The sequence below is a fragment of the Amia ocellicauda genome, chromosome 12 (genome assembly GCF_036373705.1).
Source record: "Amia ocellicauda isolate fAmiCal2 chromosome 12, fAmiCal2.hap1, whole genome shotgun sequence".
Lineage (NCBI taxonomy): Eukaryota > Metazoa > Chordata > Actinopteri > Amiiformes > Amiidae > Amia > Amia ocellicauda.
The window spans coordinates 13,168,941-13,196,444 of NC_089861.1; the positions used below are offsets into that span (position 1 = coordinate 13,168,941).

Here is a 27,504-nt window from a genome sequence, read left to right on the forward strand (position 1 = left end):
GGTAACATCAAAAGTCAGAGTATAAAACAATTCAGTTCTATTCGAATGCCGCAGTGTTCCAAACTAGGTTATCTAGTGCTTTAAGCTAACTTATTAATGAAGTGACTTCTGAGGCCCTGATAACTGAGTAGCGTCCAATGATGGAAAGATTACATTTGCTTGCAGCTCCAAAGAAGAAAAAAAAGAAAATAATTTCACGAGGCTGGCAATCTGTTAGCAGAGTTTTAAAATATATATATCTTGGTGTGCACTTAGATAATTTCAAGTTTTATTGTTATATTGTAGAAAGATGCTGATGGGCATTTGGAAAAATAAAAAGATATCTTACCTAATGAAGCCGTGAGCTGCTGTTAAAAACCCAGTACTTGTGAATCAGAGGCCTGACACAGGTATGAAAGAAGACTCATTCTGACTGGCTGTCCAAACCTGCACTAAAAAGTGAATGAGTTTTTATGTTAATCATATGTATAACATGGTTACGGTTAGGGTTAGGGTAAGTGTGGGTTCATGTACTCAACAACAGAACTCAGATGATGTTCACAATGTATTGATGTTTAAATCCTATAGTATTGCTATATTGACTTATGGTATCTTATTGTAAAATGTTACCAGAAAGATACAAACTAAGAGAAAACAACTGTGTATATATGTGTGTGTCACGGGCAATATATCACTTATATATAATTTAAGCTGAGTCATTCAGGTTGCAAACTGATCAAGAGACTCCACTACCGGTCAAGTAGTATGGATGAGCAAGGAGAGGGAAAGCCAGGGCTGGAGAGGGGGGAATGTGGAATTCCCTTTGCCTTAATTGAAGTTAATCTTGTCTAGTTTGCCTTAATTGAAGTCAATTCAGTTCAGCTGCTGAGTTGGTGAAAGTAAATAGGTTGTGGAAAGGTGATTTAGTCAAGTACTAGCAGGAATTCTGTTCCAGGTGGAGCCAGGCGGAGCCAGTTAGGTGTGAATTGGTGGCAGTAGACAAATTACTTAAAGCAGCTGTTGAGAAAGAGCCGCGCTGTTTCTCGGTGACAAAAAGTTAAGCAGTTGACTAGGGAACAGGAACCAAGAGAATGAAAAAACTGTAACATTTAGAAGCATATGGCCACTACAGTGTAGGTTTGTAGAATGATTGCCTTCCTGGATGAACTCATCCAAGAAGATTTCATTTGTGAATGTTGTCGGCATGTTGAAATCCTAGAGATCGAGGTCTGTGATCTTGAGGCTCAGCTTATTGATCTGCTATGTATGAGTGATATAGAAGAATTAGTCAATCGGCCCATGAGTGCTGGCGTGTGACTATGATGTTGTAGGAGTGACAGAAACATGGCTTACAGAAAAGGATGGGGATGAATACAAGTTGAAAGGATACACACAGGATTCACAGTAATCAGGACTGCATGTAGCAAGGATGTGGCTGTTATAATGGGGGATTTCAATTTCCCAAACATAGACTGGGAAAGCCCAGTTGGGACTACAGAAGCAGAAATATAAATGGTTGAGATGGTAAATGACTGCTTTCTAACTCAATTTGTCAGGGAACCAACCAGAGAGAGTGTATGCATTGACTTGATCTTTTCAAATGACCAAGATAGTCAGAGGGACACTAGTTAGAGAACCAATGGCAAACTGTGATCACAATATGGTTAGCTTTGAGGCATTCTTTCAAAAAAACAAAAACAATGGTCTACAATTTTAGAAAAGCAAACCTTCAAGGTATGAGGCGGCACTTAGAAGAGTTAGACTGGATCACACTGGATACAAATTCAGTTGAAAATGGATGGTTATATTTTAAGAATATACTACTTGAGGCTCAGGAGAAATTTGTACCAAAACTTAGCAAATTGAGGACCAAATGGTTTAACAGAAGTATCCAAAGATATATAAAGAGAAAGAAAATGTTGTATAGTGCATACAAAAGGGATAGGGACTAAACAAATACAAAGAATATGTTAAACTGTAAAGAGATCTTAAGAAAGGGATCAGGAAAGCAAAGAGGGAAATATAAAGAAAGCTCTTGGAGCTAAAACTAATGCAAAGAGCTTTTTTCAATACTACAACAGCAATAAGTCAATAAAGGAGGAAGTGAAACAGATAAAGGGCAAAAACTGAAGTTTCTTGGAAAACGAACAAGATGTGGCAAATGTTCTCAATGAGTATTTCACAAAAGTTTTTACAAAAGAAAAATGAGAAAACATGCCACAGGTTAACAATCAGTCCAGTCAAACCCCAAGAGAGATCAGGATAAATGAGGAGGAGGTACTAAAGGGACTAGCAGAATTAAAAACAAACAAATCACCTGGGCCAGATGGGATATTTACAACAGTAATTAAAGAAATTAGGGAAATAATTTATAGGCCATTTACTCAAATATTCCAAATGACACTTAGAACAGGGGATGTGCCAACTGACTGGAAGACAGCAAATGTCATACCAATCCACAAGAAAGGGGACAAAACTGAGCCAGGAAATTACAGACCAGTCAGTCTCGGAAAAGATGATTAGACAGAAAATAGAGCATCTTCATGAAAACCATATTCTTGGAGACAGTCAACATGGGTTTAGACGAGGCAGATAATGTCTTACTAATCTATTACAATTTTTTGAACATGCAACTGCAGCTGTAGATCATGTGAAAGCATATGATATGATATGATAGATTTTCAAAAAGCTTTTGATAAGGTTCCACACCAAAGACTGATCCTCAAATTGGAAGCTGTAGGCATTCAGGGTAATGTAAATAGATGGATTATGAACTGGTTGATGTATAGGAAACAGAGGGTGTCGATTAGAGGAGTCGCTTCTAACTGGAGAGAGGTTGTTAGTGGAGTTCCACAGGGAGACTACGTGGGGACTTGATTCAAGTCCTCAAAATCATGAAAGGCATTGACCACATCAAACCAAAGGAGCTTTCCCAGATCAGCAGGGACACACGCACCCGGGAACACAAATGGAAATTGGGCTTCAAGACATTCAAGACAGGAAAACAGGAGACACTTCTTCACACAGAGAGTTGTCACAATCTGGAACAAACTCCCCAGTGATGTGGTTGAAGCTGAAAATTTAGGAACATGTAAAATCAGACTGGATAGGATCCTCAGATCACTTATTAATGGACACCAAACACGCATGATGGGTCGAATGGCCTCCTCTCGTTTGTAAACTTTCTTATGTTCTTTCTTAATGTTTCTAACAAAGCTGCCAATAGGATGGATATACATCCTAACGCCAGAGCCAACAGGCTCACATACAACCTCAACGCCTTTATCTCATCAGATCACAGGGGTTAGAGGCAGTGACCACTGGTCAAAAAGCAAGAATTGTTAACATGCGCATTTACTTTGTTTGTATTTGCCAGTTTAAAATCTTTAAAAATAATTAGTTATTTGCTATTTTAATGACTGGGTGCACACAGGCATTAATAATTAATAAAATAAAATAGCATTGCTTCGCTGCTTAAACTTATTTTGGTGTTAAAACTTATGAGTGACAGAAGGAGTAGTTAACTTACTTTCTGTTTAATGGTGAGAGCTTGAACGGGTTAAGCTGATTAATGCACACATAGCAGGCAATGTTTAAAGGGCCCGGATGACAGCACACATGTAATGTTGTAAGTTGTAAGAGGGTATGTATATAAAGGCATATGGGATATGTGTGTGTGTGTGTGTGTGAGATACAAATTAAGAGTTAAGAAATTAATTGTTAAGTGGTCTCAATTTTTTCAAGAGCTATATATGTATATATATATATATATATATATATATATATAAAAATTCTTCTAGGTACACTTGCATGCAGTTTTTGAAGGAACTCGGCAGGTAGGCTGGCCCAAACATCTTGGAGAACTAACCACATTTCTTCTGTAGATTTAGGCAGCCTCAGTTGCTTCTCTCTCTTCATGTAATCCTAGACAGACTCGATGATGTTGAGATCAGGGCTCTGTGGGGACCATACCATCACTTCAAGGACTCTGTAGCATTAAGGGGGGGTGTATTTTGATAAGAGCATTCTAGCCCTGAGCTGGAGCTCTGATCTAAAGAAGACTTCTCCCCCAAAGTTACCAGAATTCTTGAGCTCATCGGCCCATGAACTGTTCTACGTCAAAGTGACAGTTTTGGGAGTATGGCTCACCTAGAATGTGCCAAATGGCTCGGAACCCCTGCTGTGAAAACGTCTGGGGAATGTGGCTTGGAGGTTATAAACCCCTTTGAAGCGGGCGAGAGCCAAAATCTCGACACAGAGCTACGAACCCAGGCCAACCGGCATTTCCAAAAGATGGCATGGATTGACATCAGGCATAAATCGAGTCTCCTCCAATAGGAGACTGGGGGCTAGCACAAATCCAACCTCGCAAACTCAAGAACCAATCACCTATGATCTAAAAGGGCATAAAAAGTAGCGCACAGCACTTTCTCTCTCTCTCTCTCACCTGAACCGGTAACTTGCTGCCACAGCTCAACTTGTAGCTCTGTTGCCAGAACCGGAACCAGAAACCAACCAAGTCTTTGCCGGCAACAGAAGAGTTAAACTGGGAGAAGGAGATTGAGACATACGAATAATTATTTTAAAGAACTTTAGAACTTGCGCCTGCCTGCCTGTGCCCACCTGATCAGTGGAGTTGAGTCTTAAGAAACTTGTCCGTCAGAAACTAACAGGGCCCTGCTTTCCTCAAAGACTTTGTCTTCAAGTAACTATGGTGGAAAACCCTGCTTGCAAAGAGGACATCCTGTGCACAACCTTGGAGCCTTCAAACCAGTGGAAAATCTGTTTGGAAAACACTCTACTTTCGCGAAAGCCCAACTTCCAGGAGCATCGACTCAGGAGGTTATTGGACAAAGCCGAACCGGACTGCCTGTGTTCCAAACCACAACCACAACAAACTTTGTTTTGTTGATCTTCAGTGAATTTTAATTTGTTTTCCCTTTTTGTATAACTAGTCTAGTGCTACATTTTATCTTTGTTTTTAATACATTTGAGAATTGATATCTTTGGAATTGGTGTCTGTGTCCAATTATTGCAGAAATTGAGATCTACAAGATTCTAGGATTCTTGATAAGGTGATACTTAAATTCACTTCTTTAACTGAAATGTATAAGTGTACCTTGTGATACAACTCCTTGTTCTTCTTTACGCTGAAGTTGGTTCTTAATGACTTTGCTGTATGTTTGGGGTCGTTCTCACGCTGCAGAATAAATTTGGGGCCAATCAGATGCCTCCCTGATGGATAAGTATCTGCCTGTACAATTTGCAGAAATGCAGCCCCAAACTTGCAAGGAACCTCCACCATGCATCACTGTTGCCTGCAGACACTCATTCGTGTACTGCTCTCCAGCCCTTCGGCGAACAAACTGCCTTCTGCTACAGCCAAATATTTCACATTTTGACTCATCAGTCCAGAGCACCTGCTGCCATTTTTCTGCAACTCAGTTCCTGTGTTTTCATGCATAGTTGAGTCGCTTGGCCTTGTTTCCATGTCGGAATATTTAATGTTATTCTTGTCCTTTATTAGTTTAAGTTCACCCATGTCATGTAAATAGTACAAACTAAATTGGAGGAGCTATAGAGGGAAAAGGTATAAAAGCTCAGCAGAGAGCTCATTCAAAAAAACCTGGGGATAGACAGGTCCTCAAATGTGCTTGAAGTGCTTAATCAAATGCTATTGCCGTGAAATTGTGCTCAAATGATTATTTGGTAACACTTTACAATATGGTACCGTAATTGATCATGAATTAATATACAAATTCCATAGGATTAAACATCAATGCATCATGAATATCATTAGAGTTCTGATGTTGAGCACATGAACCCACACTTACCCTAACCCTAACCATGTTATATATGTGATTAACATAAGAACTCAGATGAAGTGCATGCATGTACATGTGTTTATCCTGTGGTATTTATATATTAATTAATGAGGAATCATGGTACCTTATTGTAAAGTGTGACTTATTTAATATGGAGAAAATAGCTTGTTTTGTTTTATTAAATAAAGTAGTTTGCCTTTTTGCAAGCAATCTACTTTTTGGAGTGATATTTCTACACTGACTGCCTGGAAATCCCTACACATGCCAACTCCCGAAACATGCCACCAAAATGTCAAGGTGCAGGTAATGTATAAAATATGTATAAAGTGTTAAATTATTTGTCCTAACACAACCTTAGAATTCCTAATAAAGGTATTTTGGTATTTGAGAGTTATACTGAGGATCTCCTGAGAAGGCCAATTACATTAGCTAATCTGAGTTTGAATCTAAACTGCTCTGATTATGACTAAATTTAGATTTCTAATTTGCTAGCACTTTATAAGGACATTACAGAGCTGTGTTATTATTCAAATTGGTCTGTTCCTCTTATTTTCTTTTCTCCTTTATCTTCATAGAGTAGTTTCTAATAAGTGCCACATTTGAAATCATGTAGATTAATACATATACTGTCTCCTGTGTTTAAGTTACAATACGAATTAGTAAGAAATATGAAAGGAATATTTTGTTTAGACCACATATTCTTCTTTTTTTTACAAATACATATTTTCCCCCTGCCAATTTCACAGTTTGCTTGGCTGAAAGAGTCTTGAGGGAAATAATTACTGAATTTATATGCCTAGTAGATGTCTGGACAATTGCGTTATAATACATAGCAAAATACATATTCTAATATTGCTGTATTTAGGGCAAGATAAAATTAATGGTAATACTTGACATTAAAGGTTGTAATTTGTGTTTGTAATGGGCACTTACTGGTATCCCCCACTGCTTGTTTCCATTGACACATATTACATAATACACTGTTCCTATAGACCAATGGTTCCCTATCCTGGTCCTGGAGACCCAGTGTCCTGCTGGTTTTTAATCCAGCTGCACCCTCAAATAATTAACCAAACCTTAATTGAAATAATAACTCTGTGTTGAGAGATTTGTCTATTGATCATTAAGAAATAGTTATCTATAATCCTTAAATTAAAATGTTAGCATGAGAATGAAGCTGTGATTGTCTGTGAGTGCATACTATACAGTTAACTAGACAGATAGAAGGAGAGATAGACAGAAGGAGATAGACAGAAATCATTAAAATTAAGGAACAGACTGAGCATCATGACTCTTTTATTAATGCAAATGTATGCTGTTATCTAGTACAACATGCCAGCTAAACATGAATGTTGATTGTTCATGATTTCACTGCACTGGCTTCATTCAAATCCGACCTAATATTAAACCAATAAATAAACACATACACAAATAGCTAATAGAAGCTAAATTAAAGCACACAATGGAAGGGATTTCCTGATGTCTGCAGCAGTGTAGTCTTTACAGTATAAAGAATATGGTAACAAGAAAACAGACTTCATAATTCCAAAGCTATGTTAGTACTCTTGTCCTTTTATGGCAAAAAGGTTTAGACACATGCATGTGCTCCAACAGGCTCTCCATTTACAATCTGAGTATTTGTTGACGGAGTAATGGTGGCTTGCCACATGTTGTCGGTCAATCTAAAAAAATACAAATTATTATTAATATATATTATAATATATATATTATATTATAATATATATTCATATTTTGTCTTATGTCAGCATGAATGTACGTTTATAATTAATTGGAAGTACTCCATCATCCCAATTAAATATAAACATACATTCATGTCTGCATAAGAAACCTTAAGAACCATAAGAAACACAGAAGGCACATAGATACAGTGAGGGGAAAAAAGTATTTGATCCCCTGCTGATTTTGTACGGTTGCCCACTGAAAAAGAAATTATCAGTCTATAATTTTAATGGTAGGTGTATTTTAACAGTGAGAGACAGAATAACAACAAAAAAATACAGAAAAACGCATTTCAAAAAAGTTATAAATTGATTTGCATGTTAATGAGGGAAATACGTATTTGATCCCCTATCAATCAGCAAGATTTCTGGCTCCCAGGTGTCTTTTATACAGGTAACGAGCTGAGATTAGGAGCACTCTCAATCCTAATCTCAGCTCGTTACCTGTATAAAAGACACCTGTCCACAGAGGCAATCAATCAATCAGATTCCAAACTCTCCACCATGGCCAAGACCAAAGAGCTGTCCAAGGATGTCAGGGACAACATTGTAGACCTACACAAGGCTGGAATGGGCTACAAGACCATCGCCAAGCAGCTTGGTGAGAAGGTGACAACAGTTGGTGCGATTATTCGCAAATGGAAGAAACACAAAATAACTGTCAGTCTCCCTCGGTCTGGGGCTCCATGCAAGATCTCACCTCGTGGAGTTTCAATGATCATGAGAACGGTGAGGAATCAGCCCAGAACTACACGGGAGGATTTTGTTAATGATCTCAAGGCAGCTGGGACCATAGTCACCAAGAAAACAATTGGTAACACACTACGCCGTGAAGGACTGAAATCCTGCAGCGCCCGCAAGGTCCCCCTGCTCAAGAAAGCACATGTACAGGCCCGTCTGAAGTTTGACAATGAACATCTGAATGATTCAGAGGAGAACTGGGTGAAAGTGTTGTGGTCAGATGAGACCAAAATCGAGCTCTTTGGCATCAACTCAACTCGCCGTGTTTGGAGGAGGAGGAATGACCCCAAGAACACCATCCCCACCGTCAAATATGGGGGTGGAAACATTATGCTTTGGGGGTGTTTTTCTGCTAAGGGGACAGGATAACTGCACCGCATCAAAGGGATGATGGACGGGGCCATGTACCGTCAAATCTTGGGTGAGAACCTCCTTCCCATTGAAAATGGGTCGTGGATGGTATTCCAGCATGACAATGACCCAAAACACACAGCCAAGGCAACAAAGGAGTGGCTCAAGAAGAAGCACATTAAGGTCCTGGAGAGGCCTAGCCAGCCTTAATGCCTCAAAGCCTTAATGACTTGGAGAGGATCTGCAAAGAGGAGTGGGACAAAATCCCTCCTGAGATGTGTGCAAACCTGGTGGCCAACTACAAGAAACGTCTGACCTCTGATTGCCAACAAGGGTTTTGCCACCAAGTACTAAGTCGAAGGGGTCAAATACTTATTTCCCTCATTAACATGCAAATCAATTTATAACTTTTTGAAATATGTTTTTCTGGATTTTTTTGTTGTTATTCAGTCTCTCACTGTTAAAATACACCTACCATTAAAAATATAGACTGATCATTTCTTTGTCAGTGGGCAAACGTACAAAATCAGCAGGGGATCAAATACTTTTTTCCCTCACTGTAAATAGATAGCTTTACCCATTCATTCTCAAAGAAGGGATCTATCAGTAGCTACTCTATTTAAAACATGGCACTGATTGATTAATACATTAGCCAATAAAGAGCATGAACTGGTGGCTGGAGAATTCCTGATATCTCAGATCATAATTCCTCAGGACTGACTTTATCAGAATGTAAGACCAGGAACTACTCGAATGGCATTGGGCTGTTCAGTATTAACAAGAATCTGTGACACCAGACTTAGTTCATGCTGCATATACCTCCCCTTCACTGTGCTGATAACAGGCATCTGTGGCACAGAATAAGATGAGCCATTAAACACAGAAGACTAGGAGGAAATCACTCACTGCTGAATACAACTGAATTCCTGTAATTACATTTGGAATTATTATTCTTTATGTCTGGGATAAAAAGTGGCAGTATGTTTGTATGCATGTATGTGTTTATTTTAGGGACTAGGAAAAACATAAAGCCCACCCTCAACTTCTAAATCTTTTGTAACTTGGATATATATGTTTATATATTTGTTAAAGGTCAGCTCAACCAACAAGCTCCACAACACATCATTTGCAAGACATATATATGTTTTTTTTAATATTGTCTTCCTCACAGACAGTCATTTGACACTGTGGATTGAATCAAGAAAATACTTTTGCCCATAGGCCTTGGTATCCATAACTGAATTAATAAACAAACAAATATGTATAAAATAAACATAATACAATGCTAGATGCCTTGGCTGCTTTCCAGCAATCTGGGTTGAAATTAATCCAGTAATAACATGGGGGACTGCCTGACTCTTCAGCAGTTAACTGCCTCTGCAGTAGTTAACAGCTTGGCATCAATGATTAAGATGGTTAATTTCTTAATAAAATCAGTCAGGAATTCTGGATAGCATACAGTTTCAATGTTGTTTTTGTGTTATTTGTTCCTCTTATAATATTGAGAAAATGGTAGCCAATGGAATAATGTAATGTTTTTAATAGTGTAATGTTTTATGTTTACCTGCACACTGTTTCTGTATGTAATCATCTTTTTACAATTATATAATTGTGATTGGAAAAGTTCCTGCTGTAAAATACCAGTATCTATTTTAGCTGTAGTCTGCGGTTTGGTCATGCGTTGTATAAGGGGAAATTGCACAGAAACACTATATATGGATATGCATATAACTTGTTTTAAATTATAATTGGGAAGATGGTTTTATTTAATGATGACATACAATTATTATCATAAAATTCCCTAAGAGCAGTCATTTCTATTAAATCTGGACCAGATCCATATTGTAGTAATGAGCAGGTTCTCCAAATATCGAGAATGACTAATGGCTCCATGTAAACCACAACTGATTTATGTATTGTCAGGCTGTTATTTTTACAATGAACTTTGCTTTCCCTGTATGAATAATCCTGTCCATCTTCTTCCTCCCCTTTAATATTCTCCCTCTGCTCCATCCTCAAGCACCTCCTCCCCCAGCCTGTTCCCCTTCATTAACCCTTACAATATTTTATTGATCCAGGATTTTATCCAAGTATGTTTAATGTTGTACAAGATGTGAATTGGTCTGACATGCTGTTCAAGAGAAGTAGTGGGGGGAACCGGTCTTTTACAACACAGTGAACATCAAAATTAGGTACAAAATACAAGAACTGTGAGCATCCCAGTTGAAAATTGCAGAAAATTCCCAGAGTTTCAGTCACACCTTGAGAGAACATGTTCAATATAACTTTGATGCTGGAGAGTGAGATCAAGCTCCTGCAACCAGTAAACAAACAAACAAACCTGAAACAAGCTGTTTGTAATAACTTAAGAAATAGAGCCGCTAGGCACACGTTTAAAAAAATAAAATCATACATTTCTCGGTATTCCTAACATTGTAAAACAATTTTACAAGAGTTATGCGCCTATAAATACCTTCACTGTTCAGCCACCGAAATGTACTGAAATGGATCCTACTTGGTATAGCAGCTACTATGTACTTAATTAGCTCACATTATGACTTGGACAGCTTGATCTTAGATAATGAGCTCTGTTCCAGCCAGCCTGAAAGGAGGGGTGATAAATAGCCAGTTACAAAGAAAAATGACTATAAGAAGAATGAAGGATACATTTTTTCCTCCTGTACTAATGCAGTCAACAGATTTTCTGGGATAGATGAATTATTCTGTTAAGGCTGGTTTAAAAATGAATCTGTATGTTATATTGTGTGATTATTATTTTTTGTAACTCTATTGTTCAAAAGCTGGCAACATATTTGTAAGGTGTATATTCTGAAACATTTTGTTTTACACTGAGTTTTCAAAACATATTACCCAAAAAATAACAACTTCTATGACAAAGACCACTATTACTATTACTTTTTTTTTTTTTTTTTTTTTTTTTTTAAGAGAGCTGCACAAGGCATGAATATCGAAATCCCTAGTGTTACAGGATTGTGGACAGGTTAAAGAAACCAAATTTCTTCAGTCATGGACAGAGACCATTATAAGGGCATTCGATTCGAGATGACCGAAGTCTGCCCCAATGACTTCTTCACTCTGAATAATGAAACAAGCACCAGAGGGCAAACTAAGCCACAATCTTCACAGAAAATGGAGAATGTCTTGCAAATTATTTTGAAACCTTTATGTAAGGACTTAACCAATTGATTTTATGCTTATATTGTGGTGACGTTTTGATCCCCATTTGCTTTCTGTATGGGCCATATCACACTGCCTGTAGGTTTTAACTTGTAACTGGGCTACCACTACAATGAATAACATGCGGTGATGGTGCTGCAATTAGATAATTTCACTGCAAGTGCCAAATCAGCCTTACTGGGGCTGGTGACCACAGCAACCCTGACCTCCACTGTTTAGATGCACATTAATGAGCTTCATGGCTGGTACTCCTTTTTTGCGGTAGGCTTTTAGTGGAAATGAAAATAATTGCCTCTGTGAAAACAACAGGGACCGTAGACAAAATTGGTAACAGTGGCACAAAATTGACATCCCTTTCAATATCAGCTTCTGACAGTCTTGCAGCTAAGAATAACTTTGAATCTTTGTAGCGGGCTGGTTTTAGAGAGGTGTAAATTGTACCACACTGTCTGGCCTAGGTCTGTACTGACAGATTCTTATTCATTCTTATGGCAGATTAAAGTTTGCAATAAGAAAGCATCACATTACGAAAAGCCTTTCTTTACCAATAGGGATATCATCCCAGGGATTAGGGATTACGGAAGGCTCTGTTCGAGGGGGCAGGGTGTTGTCAGTTGTCCAGTAGACTCTAAATCCCTTTGCCTCGGTGAAAAGATCAGCATGAAAAAACATCACAATCTTGTTTCCATGGGACTGAATGAAGGGTGGCAATTTGGAGCCACTGTGTGGACCTGGTAAAAGTGAAACATCCATATTTGAGGCATTGCACGAGAAATGCAATTAAAACTCAATTGAATGAATGGGCATTAATCCATTGCTCCCCCACAGGTGAGTATAATTACAGATAAGAAAGCCCCCTTCCCAACGTCACTCCCCACATCCTAATCTCTACCCCTGCAATAGCTCTTTGGCTTGTTCCAACTAGGGGTTTCCGATTCTCTCATTCTCATGGCCAGACAGTCATTCTCTCAACCAGGGTGGTTAACGGATATTTCCAATTCTCAATCCAACTCAACAGTAGCTCCTGATTCTAGGTCACTAAAAACACTCACCGTTCTTCTTTTAACACTGGCTGCTTCATTATAAAGGACTACATTATCAAAGCATTTCAGTTCAGAAAGGCTGTTCAAAATGGGTGAAATTCAGTGTTATCCTGGGTAGTTCATGGGCTAGTCTGACTTTATAATCACCACAGTCCCTCATGATTTTCTTTGCAGCATAACGAAAACATATTTTTAATACATTCCAAATATACATCAATCTACAACTGATAGTTGATATTTTTTCTATCAATTTGGAGTTGGGAAAAATGCACCAAACAATTATTTGATTATGGATGGTATTTTCTGAGACCATTACAGTATGACACTGACTGAAATGATTCACACATCAAATTGATCTGTTGTGTTTTTAATATTCAACATTAAGGGAAGACATGAGGCATACTGACTGACCTGGCCAGAGATTTTAACCTCTTGCTAAAAATGTGGTCATGGCAGGAATTCCACTTTCTCCGCAGCTGATTCAGTTTCTCCAATAAGGTTTTGAAAAGTTATTTTGCACTAAAAAACTCTAAAAATGTATCTCCAGTCTCCTGGTACTTAATGGGCTTTTTCCTATTTAATGTGCTGTATGAAAACATGTTAATATTGTAGTAAGATTTGTCAGTTAGATATAACGCAAACATCGCATAATGAAGTGGAAAAGCTGATCAATAAGGAAAAGGAGGAATAAAGATGAAACTTCACATGCTAAGTAGGTGCCTGAAGGAATGGAGGTAGTAGCTCCAGTTGATGTCCTGACATGAGAGAGAACAAACACGAAGAGGTCGCTTAGTCCATCTTACTCATCTGGGTGATGGTGGCTTATTGATCCATGGATCTCTCACCTGTTCGTTTCTTGAAAGTTCAAAATCCCTTTGCACAAAGGAGTGCCTATTTTCCATCATAATTTAACTCATAGTCCAGCAGGAATAGCTAGTACATTAAATAACTTCTTATTGGTCGATGTCTAACTCTGAAAGAACAACCGATCAACAGGTACTAAAACGGCTTGATATCTCCAAACAGGATCTGATTGAGTGTAATATGTTTATGGACACTGTTGTCATTCTGCTCATTGATAATTGCTTTGTATTCTATTCATTGTAATCCAGTATTTCTCCTCATGTTCTTACTTAAGCACTTGTTTAAGATGGTATGATTTTGTAAATATGATATTTTGATTATATTGTACCCTTGTAAACCTTGCAGGTCACTTTGGATAAAATTAAAACTTTAAAAATAATATAATGTGTTTTTTCATCTTCTCCTTGCACTCTGTAGTATCATGCATTCCCATGCATTCATGTTCTGAGTTAGCTACTGTGAGCTCACTTATTTTATGAGCATGCAATGTACACTGCTATCATAAGTTATGGTTATAGATGACTCTTATCTAGAATTCAGTCCTCAAGTTAAGGACCATTAACGCAGGTGTCTCGAAAAGCATGTTTTTCCGCATTTTACTGTGCGCTACCTTCTGTGTCCTCTGGATACACTGCTTCCCATTTGGTAGTAAAGCCGTGGTCAGCCAACCGTGCGTCTGAGTGAAAGCTCAGGGACAGTCTGTTATTGGAGCTGACAACCACCTGGAGGACCAACAAAATGTGTGCCTGTGGGAAACCAAACGCACCAACATTGAAGAAAAACAATACTAGCACACTTCAGAGCAGCACAAAAAACAATGCACACCGACCAAGTTTTTCTTTCAAAAGTACATTATACAAATATCACTATATACAATTACTGCATACCTGTCAGTCTTACTATAATTTCCTTACAGATAAAGAGCAATTGAAAACAGAATCAAATTATAAAAGTAGATAGATTAATAGATAGACAGATAATTATAGATACTGGATTGACAATAAAGTACTGAACAGTTGTTGTTCTCCATGGTGCTTTAACAAAAACATATTTTGGGCACCCAGAAGTCAAATAAAAGCAAGTGAAGAATGGGGCTACGTATGGGAAAACCACACTGTGATGACAGTGGCATTGGGTGTCTGACATTGCCCCAGTACAGGCATTAAGTCAAAAGCCATGATGAGCACTAATGTAAGAATGGACAGCTCAAACCACAAATGCTTAAATTCTGAGTTTTACCCTTCAGTTCAGAGACCTCCTTCAAAAATCTAGGATGTCATTTAGGGTGTGTATGTGTGGGGGAAATATTATACAAAAAAGTGGACTTTACTCACAGATAGAACCCCAGGGGGTTTGTTAGCACCCCTGTAGAAATGACACACAATGCTGGTGGAAGCTTTATCATTACTATCAGTACAGACAGTGGGTGAATCAGTGTAAGCGGCTCTTTCAGCTCTGCATGTTCCCTAAAGTGCAAAAGATAACAGTAGGCAAAGAGTTCTACAGTCTATGTTTTTTTTTTCCTTTCTTGTTTGTTTGCTTGGTTACAGCGTGTTGCTGGACTCTTATTTTTTATCTTTTTAAACTCCGCTGTCAGTTTCCTGCCCCCACCCCTCCTGCTGCCCCCCACTGAGAGTCAGGCCGTGTCTGGCAGAGTATCGCTGCCACTCAGACAGCTGGGTCTCTGCTGAGGCTGGCCAGGCAAGCCCCTGGACCACTGGAGAGCCAACTGACAGAAACAATGCTACGTGACTGTCTTGAACAAGGGCACGTAAGGACAGTGCAAAGTTTAACAAAAGTCTGCATAAACTTCACTAGCTACATAAAGTATGATCAAAAGAAGTTATCCAGCTTAAAAAGTCATTTTCTGAATCGGCTTTTAAATGCCAGAAAAAAAATACTGTCATTCAATATTCCGTTTTGTTTTTCGAAACAAACGGAAGTGAAGCCCTAATGACAGAAGATAAAAGAAGAGAAACATCAGCTGTTTTTTTTTTTTTTTTTACATTTTGTTGATATAAAATTAGCTGTGAGGAAGACTTTGAAAATCCAAACACCAAAAGCACCCTATATGATGAAATAGCCAAGTGTATGTTCATCAATTTATGATGAAACAAGTCCACTCCAAAGTATTAACAAAAATAATTAGAACTGCAGTATAGCAAATATGCTGCTGCATCCCCTAGTGTGATGCCTATTTGACATTGCTTACCTATTACTTCCTGTCTGATTTCAAGGCTGTCAATGCCACACTGCCCTGGTTACCTTATAATGGCCATTTCTGTGATTGAGATGCCTGACCAGCAGGCCCTGAGGGACAGTGATCTTCCACACACAGTTCAAGTTACCAGGGTAGGGCTCCAGGTAGTTCATAGAGGTGATTACTCCTTTGCGGCCCCCATTGCTGCCACAGCCCAAATCTGTAAGACAGAGAATTGTAGCATTACAAGAAAGTTTTCCTCAGAACCACATGTTGAACTCATATTATTATTATTAGTGGAAATAGTAGTATTTATTTCTTAACAGACCGCATTAGCCAGATCAACTTACAGTTGTCACCATTTCATTAAATAAAATTACATTAAGAGCAAGAAAATACCACATTATTCCTAATTGAAGTAAATGAACTACAAAATATAGTGCAGGATCCTAATAAGGGGTAGTTCAAGCCAAGGCTGAAATGTGGTAAAAGTGATATCAGTGCTATGTGCAATGGGCCCAACTGCCCAGATTAACCGCATCTGCATTAATGTAGACCTTGGTTTTATATGGGCCTTTGTGTGCACACATCCTATTTCATTATTGTTAAATGTGTCTGCATACCTGGTTCTCAACCATTCATGGTTAAATATATTTTCATCAATTAACTTTCCTCTACAAAGCCTGTGTTTCTGATTCCTTCGAGCAGTGTATTAGAAAAAATATAGGTTTATGACTGAAGAACAACCTAGAGGAGAAACTTCTGAGGACTGTCATCTGGCGTGGAGAAGATCAAACATTAAAGAAGGAGGATCTAATCTATGCAGGGATTTAAATCTTGACTTAAGACTTCTGAATTTAAATCAGGGAGAATTTTTCAAAAGAAGCAAATGAAAAATCTCTAATGTGTTAGGTATATTGCTCATACATAAAAACTATGGGTGTGTATGTGAGACTCAATGTATGTATTTTTATAATCTGCCGATTCTTCATGCTGTTTATGTGGCTTGCTCCACATCTGGCTAAAACCAGTGTACTTAATGCAAATTTAGTTAAACTTCAACTATTATGTGATAATATGGTTTCATGTGATTTTCATTTTTATTAATTGAACAGATACACTTTAAACAAGGGGTTCTCTTTTGCAGGCAAAATGGGGAGATGTTCTTAATATGCAGTTTCTGAGTACTAAACATATACTAGAAAGGGACAAGGAATCCAAGGAATTACTGGCATGAGTCAAGTGTATGAGATAAAGCTGTGTATATAATATAATTTACAAAATAAAATACCTGTTTGCCTTTTTTAAAAATCAAATCTCTACAGAGGAGTAAATATCTAAACCTATATGTGGAAGTAAATGATATGCTTTGCCTGTTGAACATAATGGATATACTGTGCATAAGATACATTAAAAGTCACTTGCATTCAAACGTGCAGCACAATGCAGATATTCTCGAATGCTGGCATCTGTACAGCATAGATTAATCTCTTGCAATTCCATTAAGTCTCACATTATTCATCTTACAATCATATTCTGGAAATTGCCGTCATTTTATTGAAGTAGGGAACACATGCAAGTCAAGGGCAAAGCAACAGTTATCTGCTTGTTAACTGCTAAATATTTTTTCATGAACAAAGTAATTGTTAAATAAGTCTGCAAACTGCAATGACAGGCTATTTAGGTGACTGGAAAACAACAACAGCAACCAGCAACAACAGAAGCTTTCTTGTTGACAAAGTCAAATTTCAACTGAATTAGTCAACCAGTGTACAAGAAAAATATACACATTGTTGTCAGGCTGATTACGGTCTGAAGCAGCACAGAGTTAGATATAGTTAGAAATATTTCCATCTCCAAAAAAAATATTCTTGAGTTTTCCCTTGAAATGCAAAATCTATTTCTATGGGGTAAAGTACAGGTGGGAAGAATCAATAATGTTGCCACTATGAACCACTGTATACCTATAAATCAAGTGCTGCTGTTGCATATATTTCAGAAAAAATAGGAAGGGATAATAAATGGTATAGCTGTTTCAAAGAGATTGGAATGAGACCCCTGAGAATAAAACAGTCTAACTATATTCATACAGTTTCTGGGATATGTGTGTTTCTTACATGATCACTTTCCATGTATCCACATAGTTGGTACAGAGGGAGGGCAGAGAGCTACCTCATGAGAATGGTGGCACAGAGGATCATTTCAGAACTCAGACACTTTATAGCTCCTCTTCATCAAAAGCTGAGCTCCAGGATACAATAAACCAAACAAATGACACAATCCTAATATTAGTAAAGCAACAGAGTGTTGAAAGCCATAGAAATGCTGGTGTTGCAGCTGCATCCTGTTCTTATTGTGAGACTCGAGGTGCCTTCTCCAGGGAAAAATGTTTAGTCTATAAATTCACTTCCGTCGACACAGAAGGAGAAACAGGCAGCAATTCGGTATTGTTATCAGTCAACAGAGGCCGGTGCTTAGTTGTTTCAACCAGCTTGTCTTCCTCTGAGCACTGAGGTGAAGTGGGTACTGTTATTGTTATTTGTATAAAATACTGCTCAGTGGACTTTTATTGGGATCATGCTTTCACTGTTATTCTGTACTTACCAAGAGGGGAAGGCATCGTGGTTATAGGGGGCCTGAGGGGTGTACTACGAAGCGAGGTAACTGGCTTATCCAGGTAAATTCAGGAGTAACTTTGGAAGGTTGGGTGTAACTTCCCGGTTAACTCATACTACGAAAGGTGGATAAGTTTTACCCTCGGTGTTACCCTATATAAGCACTGCCTCGACATTGGGCACGGGTTGCAAGAGGCTCACTCCGCAGGGCGAGCGTGTTTAGAGACCGGGCAACTCCTCTAGTTCACCCCGATGATGCTCTTTATGAAAGATATCGATTCTCATCCAAGGGAATTCAATGTCTTTGCCAACTTCTAGGGCCAGACGTCTCAATGCCACTCGCCGGAGTGATGCCCTCACTGGCAAGTGTGTCTTGCTGTGTGGTATTTTGCCAGCGGACACTTCATGTATTCTATCAGTGATGCTGAACCTCTGAGCAGGAATACTGTGTGCCGTGCAGTTTGCAAGGTGGTACTTGCTCCCTCTAAACTGCTGGATGCATTTGTTGTGTTCCCTGGCCATTTAAGCCTTCTAAAGATCAAAGAGGCTTTTTATGCGATCGCAAGTAATTCGCAATATAAAAATACTTCGTTTATTTTTAATATGCATAGGCTGGGCCTATATGCAGAACACGTTTTCCATAGGAATCCCGAGGGTGATTGGTGCGATTGACTGTACACATATCCCCATTAGAGCGCCCATGGGAGAACATGATGGGGATTATGTGAATAGGAAGTAATTTCACAGCATCAATGTTCAGGTATTTGATCATATCGTATTTGATCTGACATGTAGGCTAGCCTACATTATTTTGTCCTTAAAACTTCTGCTTATATTCAAGACAATTTAAGATTTGGTGGTGAGCCACGACCAAGAGTGGATTCCCGAAATATGCATGAATCATGCCCACCTCCAGTTTTCACTCTATGCCTTTTTTCTGTTTGCTGTGAACACATGAATAGGCTATTATAAGTGTAGGCTACACAGCACATCTGTACTGTGTATTTCTGATGAGAAGCATTAATACACACCACTTGATAGAATATTTTTATATTTCATGCAGACTTGTTGCAGGTGCGCTTTCCACTGGGGTTGCAGCTGAAATGAGTGTTAGAATGAAGTTATTCTGAACACAATAACATTCAATTCATACAGGCAGCCCTACAGCCTAGGTGCTTTAGTAGATCTTAATTCATTAACAGTGAGTAACAGGCCAATTTCAAAGATGTAGCCCATGTGTAGGCTATAATTGAATTATCCTAATTGTTGTCACATATTTAGATAGACTATTTTACGTGTCCTTACATCTCAATCATATTACAAATAAAAGAAGAATCTGTAAGACAAAATAGAGAACATATGACAAGAATACTGTTCTTACGAATTTACTCTGTCGGCAATGCGCTGACTTTGTTGGCCGCCACGGTGTTACATTTAGCCACTAACCTTTCTTTAAACCCTCATATCCTGACATTATCAGCTGCATTATTCCGGGGACAGTCCGGCACACAGACACTGCGCACACACTGAGCATGCTCACCCACTTCACGCGAACGTGCACTAACTCCAGTTAAGTTAACACCGAGTCAACTAACCGACATCTTAACCATCGTCGTAGTACCGGTTAACACCAGTTTAGGCAATCAGAGTTTCAACCCTGACTTTCCTTGATAACCCCGAGTTAAATCTGAGTAGGTTAAACTCCCTTCGTAGTACACCCCTCAGGAGTTGTCATGGGCTGGTGTTGGTAAACAGTGTATGTAGCTTGGAAGCCCTTTGCGGTTTTTGTGGCATCTGTTTTGAAGCATACCACCATGGATATGAAAATAGACACCAGTGGCTTGGGAAATACGCCTCCAAAAAAGTGACCTGAGATGCAGCAAAAAATTTAAAGTGTAGCAAATGTTTGTATACACCTATACCTAAAGGTCTCAGCAAAAAACAAAACATCCATGACTAAAAGCATACTGTAGCCATTATTTAAGACAGGCATAGGGGATCTTCTGACTTAATGGGTATTGCTAATGTAATGGGCCCATCTAAATAATGATGTTCTCATTATCTGTGTTGGAACCCTTTCATAAGGGAAGCTGATTAAAATTAATTAAGAACAGGTGGCACAAACTAGCCATTTAGCCAACAGTCCGTCAAATGAGATATGCAGATATGTAGCAAGTACAAGCCTGATTCAACAGGTATATGTGCTGGCATAGAAAACGCACAGATTCTCTTTCATTGGCCTACCGTGGCCCATACACAAACATCTCTGTGGGTTGTCTATAGCGAGGGTGACATGTGAGGGGTAACACTGACCCTTTGACATTGCCAAAGCTGCAGTGTCCTTGGGGTTTCATTTCTTCCAATCTCTTAATGAGGCAGTTCAACCAATTACTGAAATAATTACTAACAATCTATAATAGAGTTAGATCTATGGCCATTAATAGAGGAGGAAGGTGTGATTGAACATAAACAAAGCCTTAGCTATGCTGTCTAATGAATATCACAAACTTATCTCTGATTGTAAAAATTAAACAAATTCAATGGATTGCTTCCTCAATTCTCTCACTATTGCTTTACTGGAAAGAAAATACTGTATTCATGTTACATAGATTTTTACAAATACAGTGTCTGTTGATGCAACCTTGTCTTTGCAGATTTGTTTGACCTATAGAACCTGCAAGGATTTTGTTACCTAAGATCAGGAGTGAATATTACCATTTTTTTATTATTTAAAAATGTTTTTTCTGTAAAGACTTTCTTTTGTAGAGCTGTTTATTGTGTCTACAAGTTTCTGTCCTAATTCTCACCCCTAGACTAGAAGTAAAAAGTCTGAGTTCAAAGATTGAGGTCACAGTACATTCATTAAATCTTAAGTTCGCAAACAGCTAATGAAAACAACATATATGTGTCCTCTCTTTAAGTACCACACTGGTAACTCCACCTACTGAAGTAAAATAAGTTATCAGTTATACAGGACTTACTCGTGTACTAAATCTTTATACCCAATGATCTGGAATTAGGATCTAACTCAGAAAGTCCCCAAGGAAATTCTGATTAGAGATGCAAGTGCTGACACAGTCACTGAGAGATATTAGGAAAGGAGCTTATACAAATTTTCACAAACCTCCTCTCAAAAGGTGAATGATAACACATTGCTTGTAATGAAGTGAATGTGACAGTGGTGCAGCCACTGTTTTGTGTAGTTGTTTTCAGCAAGTAGATGGGGACAAATGTAGCTGGTGCGGTCAGAGCTCCCCACTCGGCATTCGATCCGCACACCACAGGCTCCCCTCTGAGCTTCGCACCTCAGCAGCTCCAACCAGTAGAGTATTAATCCCACTATGCCAAAAGACCGGGTTTCAACATGGGAGGCTTAACACTGTACTGATGTTACTGAGGGGTACGTCACTTGTAAAGTGCCCAATTACCATATGAGCTCCGTTACACCAACACCCAAGAGCATTTTACACTACTTCTATTAGTGTGCTTAAGTGTTTACTAAAGTGTTACCATACAACCATCACTTCAGTTAGTAATGTTCAGCTATTTTTCTGAAGCTTGCTGCTACAGGGCTTACATTGAACCAGGACTATTTTCAGTGAGGTATTAGTATTACAGTATCCTTTACAGGATGACACAGTTTTGTTGAGGCACTGTGTGGACTCTTAGTGTAAAAGGAAACAGAAGGCTTTACATTGCACTTTTGGAGGACTTACTGTATGTCTGTACTAAATTTTTCTGAGAGTTATAGATGTCAGCCGAGTTGATTAACAAGGCCAAATAAGGAAAAAAAAGTTTATTAAAAATAAATACTTACACTAAACAAACTTCCCTAGGTTTTGCTTATTTAAGTAACATCCTTAATGTTTTCTTGCCTTAGTTAACATCCTTATTAGTCAAGGTAGTCCCAGAGGGACAAGATGTTTTACTGGTCCACCTTTGACCATTAACAGTGATAAAAAATATCAAAAAAGACACAAAGGGCTTCACATCCCAAATCCCTGAACTAGTAACACAAAATGAAATGCCTGTGATGCCATAGAGAACAGAAAACACTTACAGGCACTCCAGAGAGTTGCCAGCATGTCAACCATGGAAAGAAAAAACATAGAGGTATGCTACTTAACACCTGTCACAACCCATGAGGAAATATAAAGTTTCATTTAATGAGGCCCCACTTGTTCTTTCAATCTACACATTGAGGGAACTGTCTGGAAATCTCTGTAGACTGGCAGAAAACAAATGTTCTGTCTGGGCTTCTAGCACTGACATTGTAAATGGCAGTTCTGTAATACCTGATAGAGGACGCCATTGTCATAGTTCTTTTGTGGGAACCTAGGGGTTAGCAGCTCTCCACGGTCACCTTGCAAATGACCACCAGCTCCTGCTATTTCTCGAAACACAAATGGAGAACATTTCAGTTCCAAAGAAGCCCAAAGGAAATATATTTCCCACATTTCTTGAAGGCATAATGAAGGCACATTTCCTTTTCTTTTTTAGGTCAATGAAGTGAAAGCAGACTCTGCTGCCCAATTTTTTTTTTTTTTTTAACCGTATTTTTCAAAAATCTGTACATTTTCCTGAAATGTACATTTACTAACTAAGTTTATAATATCTGCAAATACTTATCTATATTTAACCTTTTAAATCAACCACCTTTGTCCAAACCAAAGTATTGCTACCACAAAGCATGTCATCCCCTTTAGCTAGACCTCTTTAAGTCCTAGAATTCCTGCAGCAAAGCTTGAGCACTTAGCCACGGAGCCAGGTGATTGATGAGAGCTATGAGTGCTACTGCTGTTAGTTACTAAAAAAAACTGCCGGTGATGGGACACTGCAGCAGGATTGATGTTAATGAAATATGTGTGGTCTGTTCTCCTAACAGAGTAAGGGCACGATACTGCTGTGTCAATGTGCTGCAGACTTTTCACGCTTTCGGACGTTTGTTTCAGATTGCACAGTGCTGAGGTGTTACTTTGCCTCACTGCCTCACAGAGGTTTTGGAACTGCGGGAGTTCTTATAGTTAAATCCCCAGACAGTCACCAGTGGACTAGCTGCAAAATGAATGCTGGCACCAGCCAAGTGTCTTTTTTACATCTTGGACCAATACTGGGCCGTATGTATTTGCCCAAATGTGGCAACAATTTACAGCCATGTGAAGCACATGTGGCCCAGTCTTGCCCGAAACTGGACCATTCTTGATGTAAATAGCCCACCAATGGACAATGAACAATAGAATCCATATTTGCAGTCCTCTTCTGGTCCCATTAAAGTGGTGTACAGCTACTCCCTTTTGACATTTGTTTGTTAAAATTAATTAACCATTTCATTTTATAGTATTTTTTTGACTCTCACTTTCTAAATTGACTTACAGATCAAAGGGAAATATATTCATTAATGTTGTAAAGTGAAGACCTCCCACAGCAGTATACAGGTGAAACCCTATTCCTTGCTTAGTCAATCACCATTCTCAGCAATGTTATCTTCTTCTCCTGGCCTTATTTTATTTTAAAAATAAAAATCGACTTTATATAGTTTACAGAACCCCTTCAAAATAGCTGATGTGCAAGTAGTTATCCATGCCAGGTATGAATTCTGTTTATTTGACTTTGTAGAGCAGGTCCTTCTGTACTCCTTACGGAGGAACCCCAAGTTGTCCCTGATAGATAAATAATCCCCTGTACACATGTTGTTTTCTTCCACAGACAAGTCTTCAAACCAGAAATGGATAACCTAAAACATTGAAAAAGTGCATTTTCAGCAACAAACCATAAAGCTGCTGACATTTACTTTCATTCCTCAGGAGGCTCCTGCTAAAAGCCTTGCTTACACTGTGAAATTCTTGCTTTTCTTGCTGGTGTCACATGGTTGGATGAAATACATGACTTTAAGCCATTAAGTTGCTCTGCTTTTAAAGAAATGCGAGGGCTATGTTTAGCTGGCATTCCAACTCACATATGTTCATGGCCTTTGATGACTGGATGCCTGAATCTCAATCTGCTTACAAATCAGAAGCAACATCATTTTGGCGAGCTTAGATTATTCCTTACATGAATTGTTGCAGGTGGGTCAAACATTTAATTTGTTCTGAGTTTTATTCTCTAAATTATGTTTTGTACTGGGACTTACTTATAGGCAAAGTAGAATGACATGTAAAGGAACAATAATACAATAACACAATAATAAAATCATCATCATAGTAATAATAACAATATATAGAAGACATTGCATAGATAGGCTAAAATATGCAAAAATATGTATACATATTTTATTATAGCATTTGTATAACTGGAAGAACCTTTATTTACCCTATCTGGATCCACTGCTATCTGCCATGTACAGCTTGTGCTGTTGTCATAGCTGCTTGGGTAATTCACACTGGCAAACTCTCCAGAGGGCCCAGTGTGTTGTTGTGGGTTTCCACATCCAGAATCTGTGTGCACAGAAATGGGATACGGTTCACTTCTGCAGTGTGAAGAACAGCATGTGTCAACATGTTATTCAACACCTCAATAATTTTTTTCTTCCTCACCTCCATAATCAGAAAAACAAAGCATACTGCACTTAATACCCCCCGTCTGTAATCTGTCAACAATCAGATAGAAGTTGGAGAAATCGGAGTATTTGTTAAAAGGTTCCTGTCGGTCACATACTATAAATATATAATTCTATTATCCACTGCTGTATTGCTTCTGAGGGCTTATTTATTGACTTGCCTCCTTACCTGTTTGTGGTACAAGGCCACAGGCAGATTAATGTGTATTATTTTGGGACAATTTGTAGGGACTTTCTTTCCAAGAAGGAACTGCAAACCTGAAGTTAATATGCAGGATAAGGATTTAGCCATACAGATTATTATATTTGTTCATATGGAGACTTCTAAAATATTACATGCTTGCTGTCTATATAAACCCGTCCTTCTGTTCCTGCTGTTTTCTAAACTATTGGTCTCATCACTTGTTGAATATCACTTGATGAAAGAACTGAAGGGCACCCAAGTGAGAGCTTGAGACAACATGTATAATTTGTACAATGTTATCAGTGTCATTTATGTGTCTGATCATCGCTACCAGTGTTCGCCATTGTGATGACAGTTGGATGTGTACAGACAATCTGTGATGGCTTTGTTGTGTTTTGATTTTTTTCCTAAGCTGGAAATTGCCTTGGGAATAAGGTCAGTGAGTCTTCCCAAATCACTCTTTCCTGCTGGGTTACAGACAGGTGCGTGTTCATTCAGTTAGCAGGAACACATTGTCACCAGGAGTCTGCCATGTGTCTTGCATTTGGTTTAGGATTATATATTAAACCCATTTCAAGAAGGAAGCATACATTTTTGCCATGGAACTGACCCTGAGACTTCCATTCCCATAATTCTCAATCCACACCTAAACACATACAAACCCCCCCACCAGGTTGGGACAGGCAAGAACTTAAGGAAGTATTTAAACATATATATATATATATATATATATATATATATATATATATATATATATATATATATATATATATATATATATATAGTGGGGGGAAAAGTATTTGATCCCCTGCTGATTTTGTATGTTTGCCCACTGACAAAGAGATGATCAGTCTATAATTTTAATGGTAGGTGTATTTTAACAGTGAGAGACAGAATAACAGCAAAAAAATCCAGAAAAACGCATTTCAAAAAAGTTATAAATTGATTTGCATGTTAATGAGGGAAATAAGTATTTGATCCCCTATCAATCAGCAAGATTTCTGGCTCCCAGGTGTCTTGTATACAGGTAACAAGCTGAGATTAGGAGCACTCTCTTAAAGGGAGTGCTCCTAATCTCAGCTCATTACCTGTATAAAAGACACCTGTCCACAGAAGCAATCAATCAATCAGATTCCAAACTCTCCACCATGGTCAAGACCAAAGAGCTGTCCAAGGATGTCAGGGACAACATTGTAGACCTACACAAGGCTGGAATGGGCTACAAGACCATCGCCAAGCAGCTTGGTGAGAAGGTGGCAACACTTGGTGCGATTATTCGCAAATGGAAGAAACACAAAATAACTGTCAGTCTCCCTCGGTCTGGGGCTCCATGCAAGATCTCACCTCGTGGAGTTTCAATGATCATGAGAACGGTGAGGAATCAGCCCAGAACTACACGGGAGGATTTTGTTAATGATCTCAAGGCAGCTGGGACCATAGTCACCAAGAAAACAATTGGTAACACACTACGCCGTGAAGGACTGAAATCCTGCAGCGCCCGAAAGGTCCCCCTGCTCAAGAAAGCACATGTACAGTTTGCCAGTGAACATCTGAGTGATTCAGATGAGAACTGGGTGAAAAGTGTTGTGGTCAGATGAGACCAAAATCGAGCTCTTCGGCATCAACACAACTCGCTGTGTTTGGAGGAGGAGGAATGACCCCAAGAACACCATCCCCACCGTCAAACATGGAGGTGGAAACATTATGCTTTGGGGGTGTTTTTCTGCTAAGGGGACAGGACAACTGCACCGCATCAAAGGGACGATGGACGGGGCCATGTACCGTCAAATCTTGGGTGAGAACCTCCTTCCCTCAGCCAGGGCATTGAAAATGGGTCATAGATGGGTATTCCAGCATGACAATGACCCAAAACACACAGCCAAGGCAACAAAGGAGTGGCTCAAGAAGAAGCACATTAAGGTCCTGGAGTGGCCTAGCCAGTCTCCAGACCTTAATCCCATAGAAAATCTGTGGAGGGAGCTGAAGGTTCGAGTTGCCAAACGTCAGCCTCGAAACCTTAATGACTTGGAGAGGATCTGCAAAGAGGAGTGGGACAAAATCCCTCCTGAGATGTGTGCAAACCTGGTGGCCAACTACAAGAAATGTCTGACCTCTGTGATTGCCAACAAGGGTTTTGCCACCAAGTACTAAGTCGAAGGGGTCAAATACTTATTTCCCTCATTAACATGCAAATCTAAAACTTTTTTTG

At 38.8% G+C, this 27,504-nt stretch overlaps 1 protein-coding gene across 1 annotated transcript in view; it reads right to left on the reverse strand.

The window, feature by feature from the left end:
• LOC136765081 (ovochymase-1) overlaps positions 1–25,639 on the reverse strand; it is a 45,297-nt gene extending 19,658 nt beyond the window's left edge. The window contains 16 exon segments of the mRNA XM_066719551.1: positions 329–354; positions 356–380; positions 3,509–3,543; positions 5,099–5,179; positions 7,417–7,460; positions 7,463–7,486; positions 12,379–12,564; positions 14,351–14,462; positions 15,075–15,105; positions 16,006–16,034; positions 16,036–16,160; positions 20,272–20,395; positions 22,851–22,948; positions 24,196–24,289; positions 24,865–24,989; positions 25,627–25,639. Of these exon segments, the coding sequence (XP_066575648.1) occupies positions 329–354; positions 356–380; positions 3,509–3,543; positions 5,099–5,179; positions 7,417–7,460; positions 7,463–7,486; positions 12,379–12,564; positions 14,351–14,462; positions 15,075–15,105; positions 16,006–16,034; positions 16,036–16,160; positions 20,272–20,395; positions 22,851–22,948; positions 24,196–24,289; positions 24,865–24,989; positions 25,627–25,639 (1,172 nt within the window).
• Between the last annotated feature and the right edge of the window lie 1,865 nt (positions 25,640–27,504).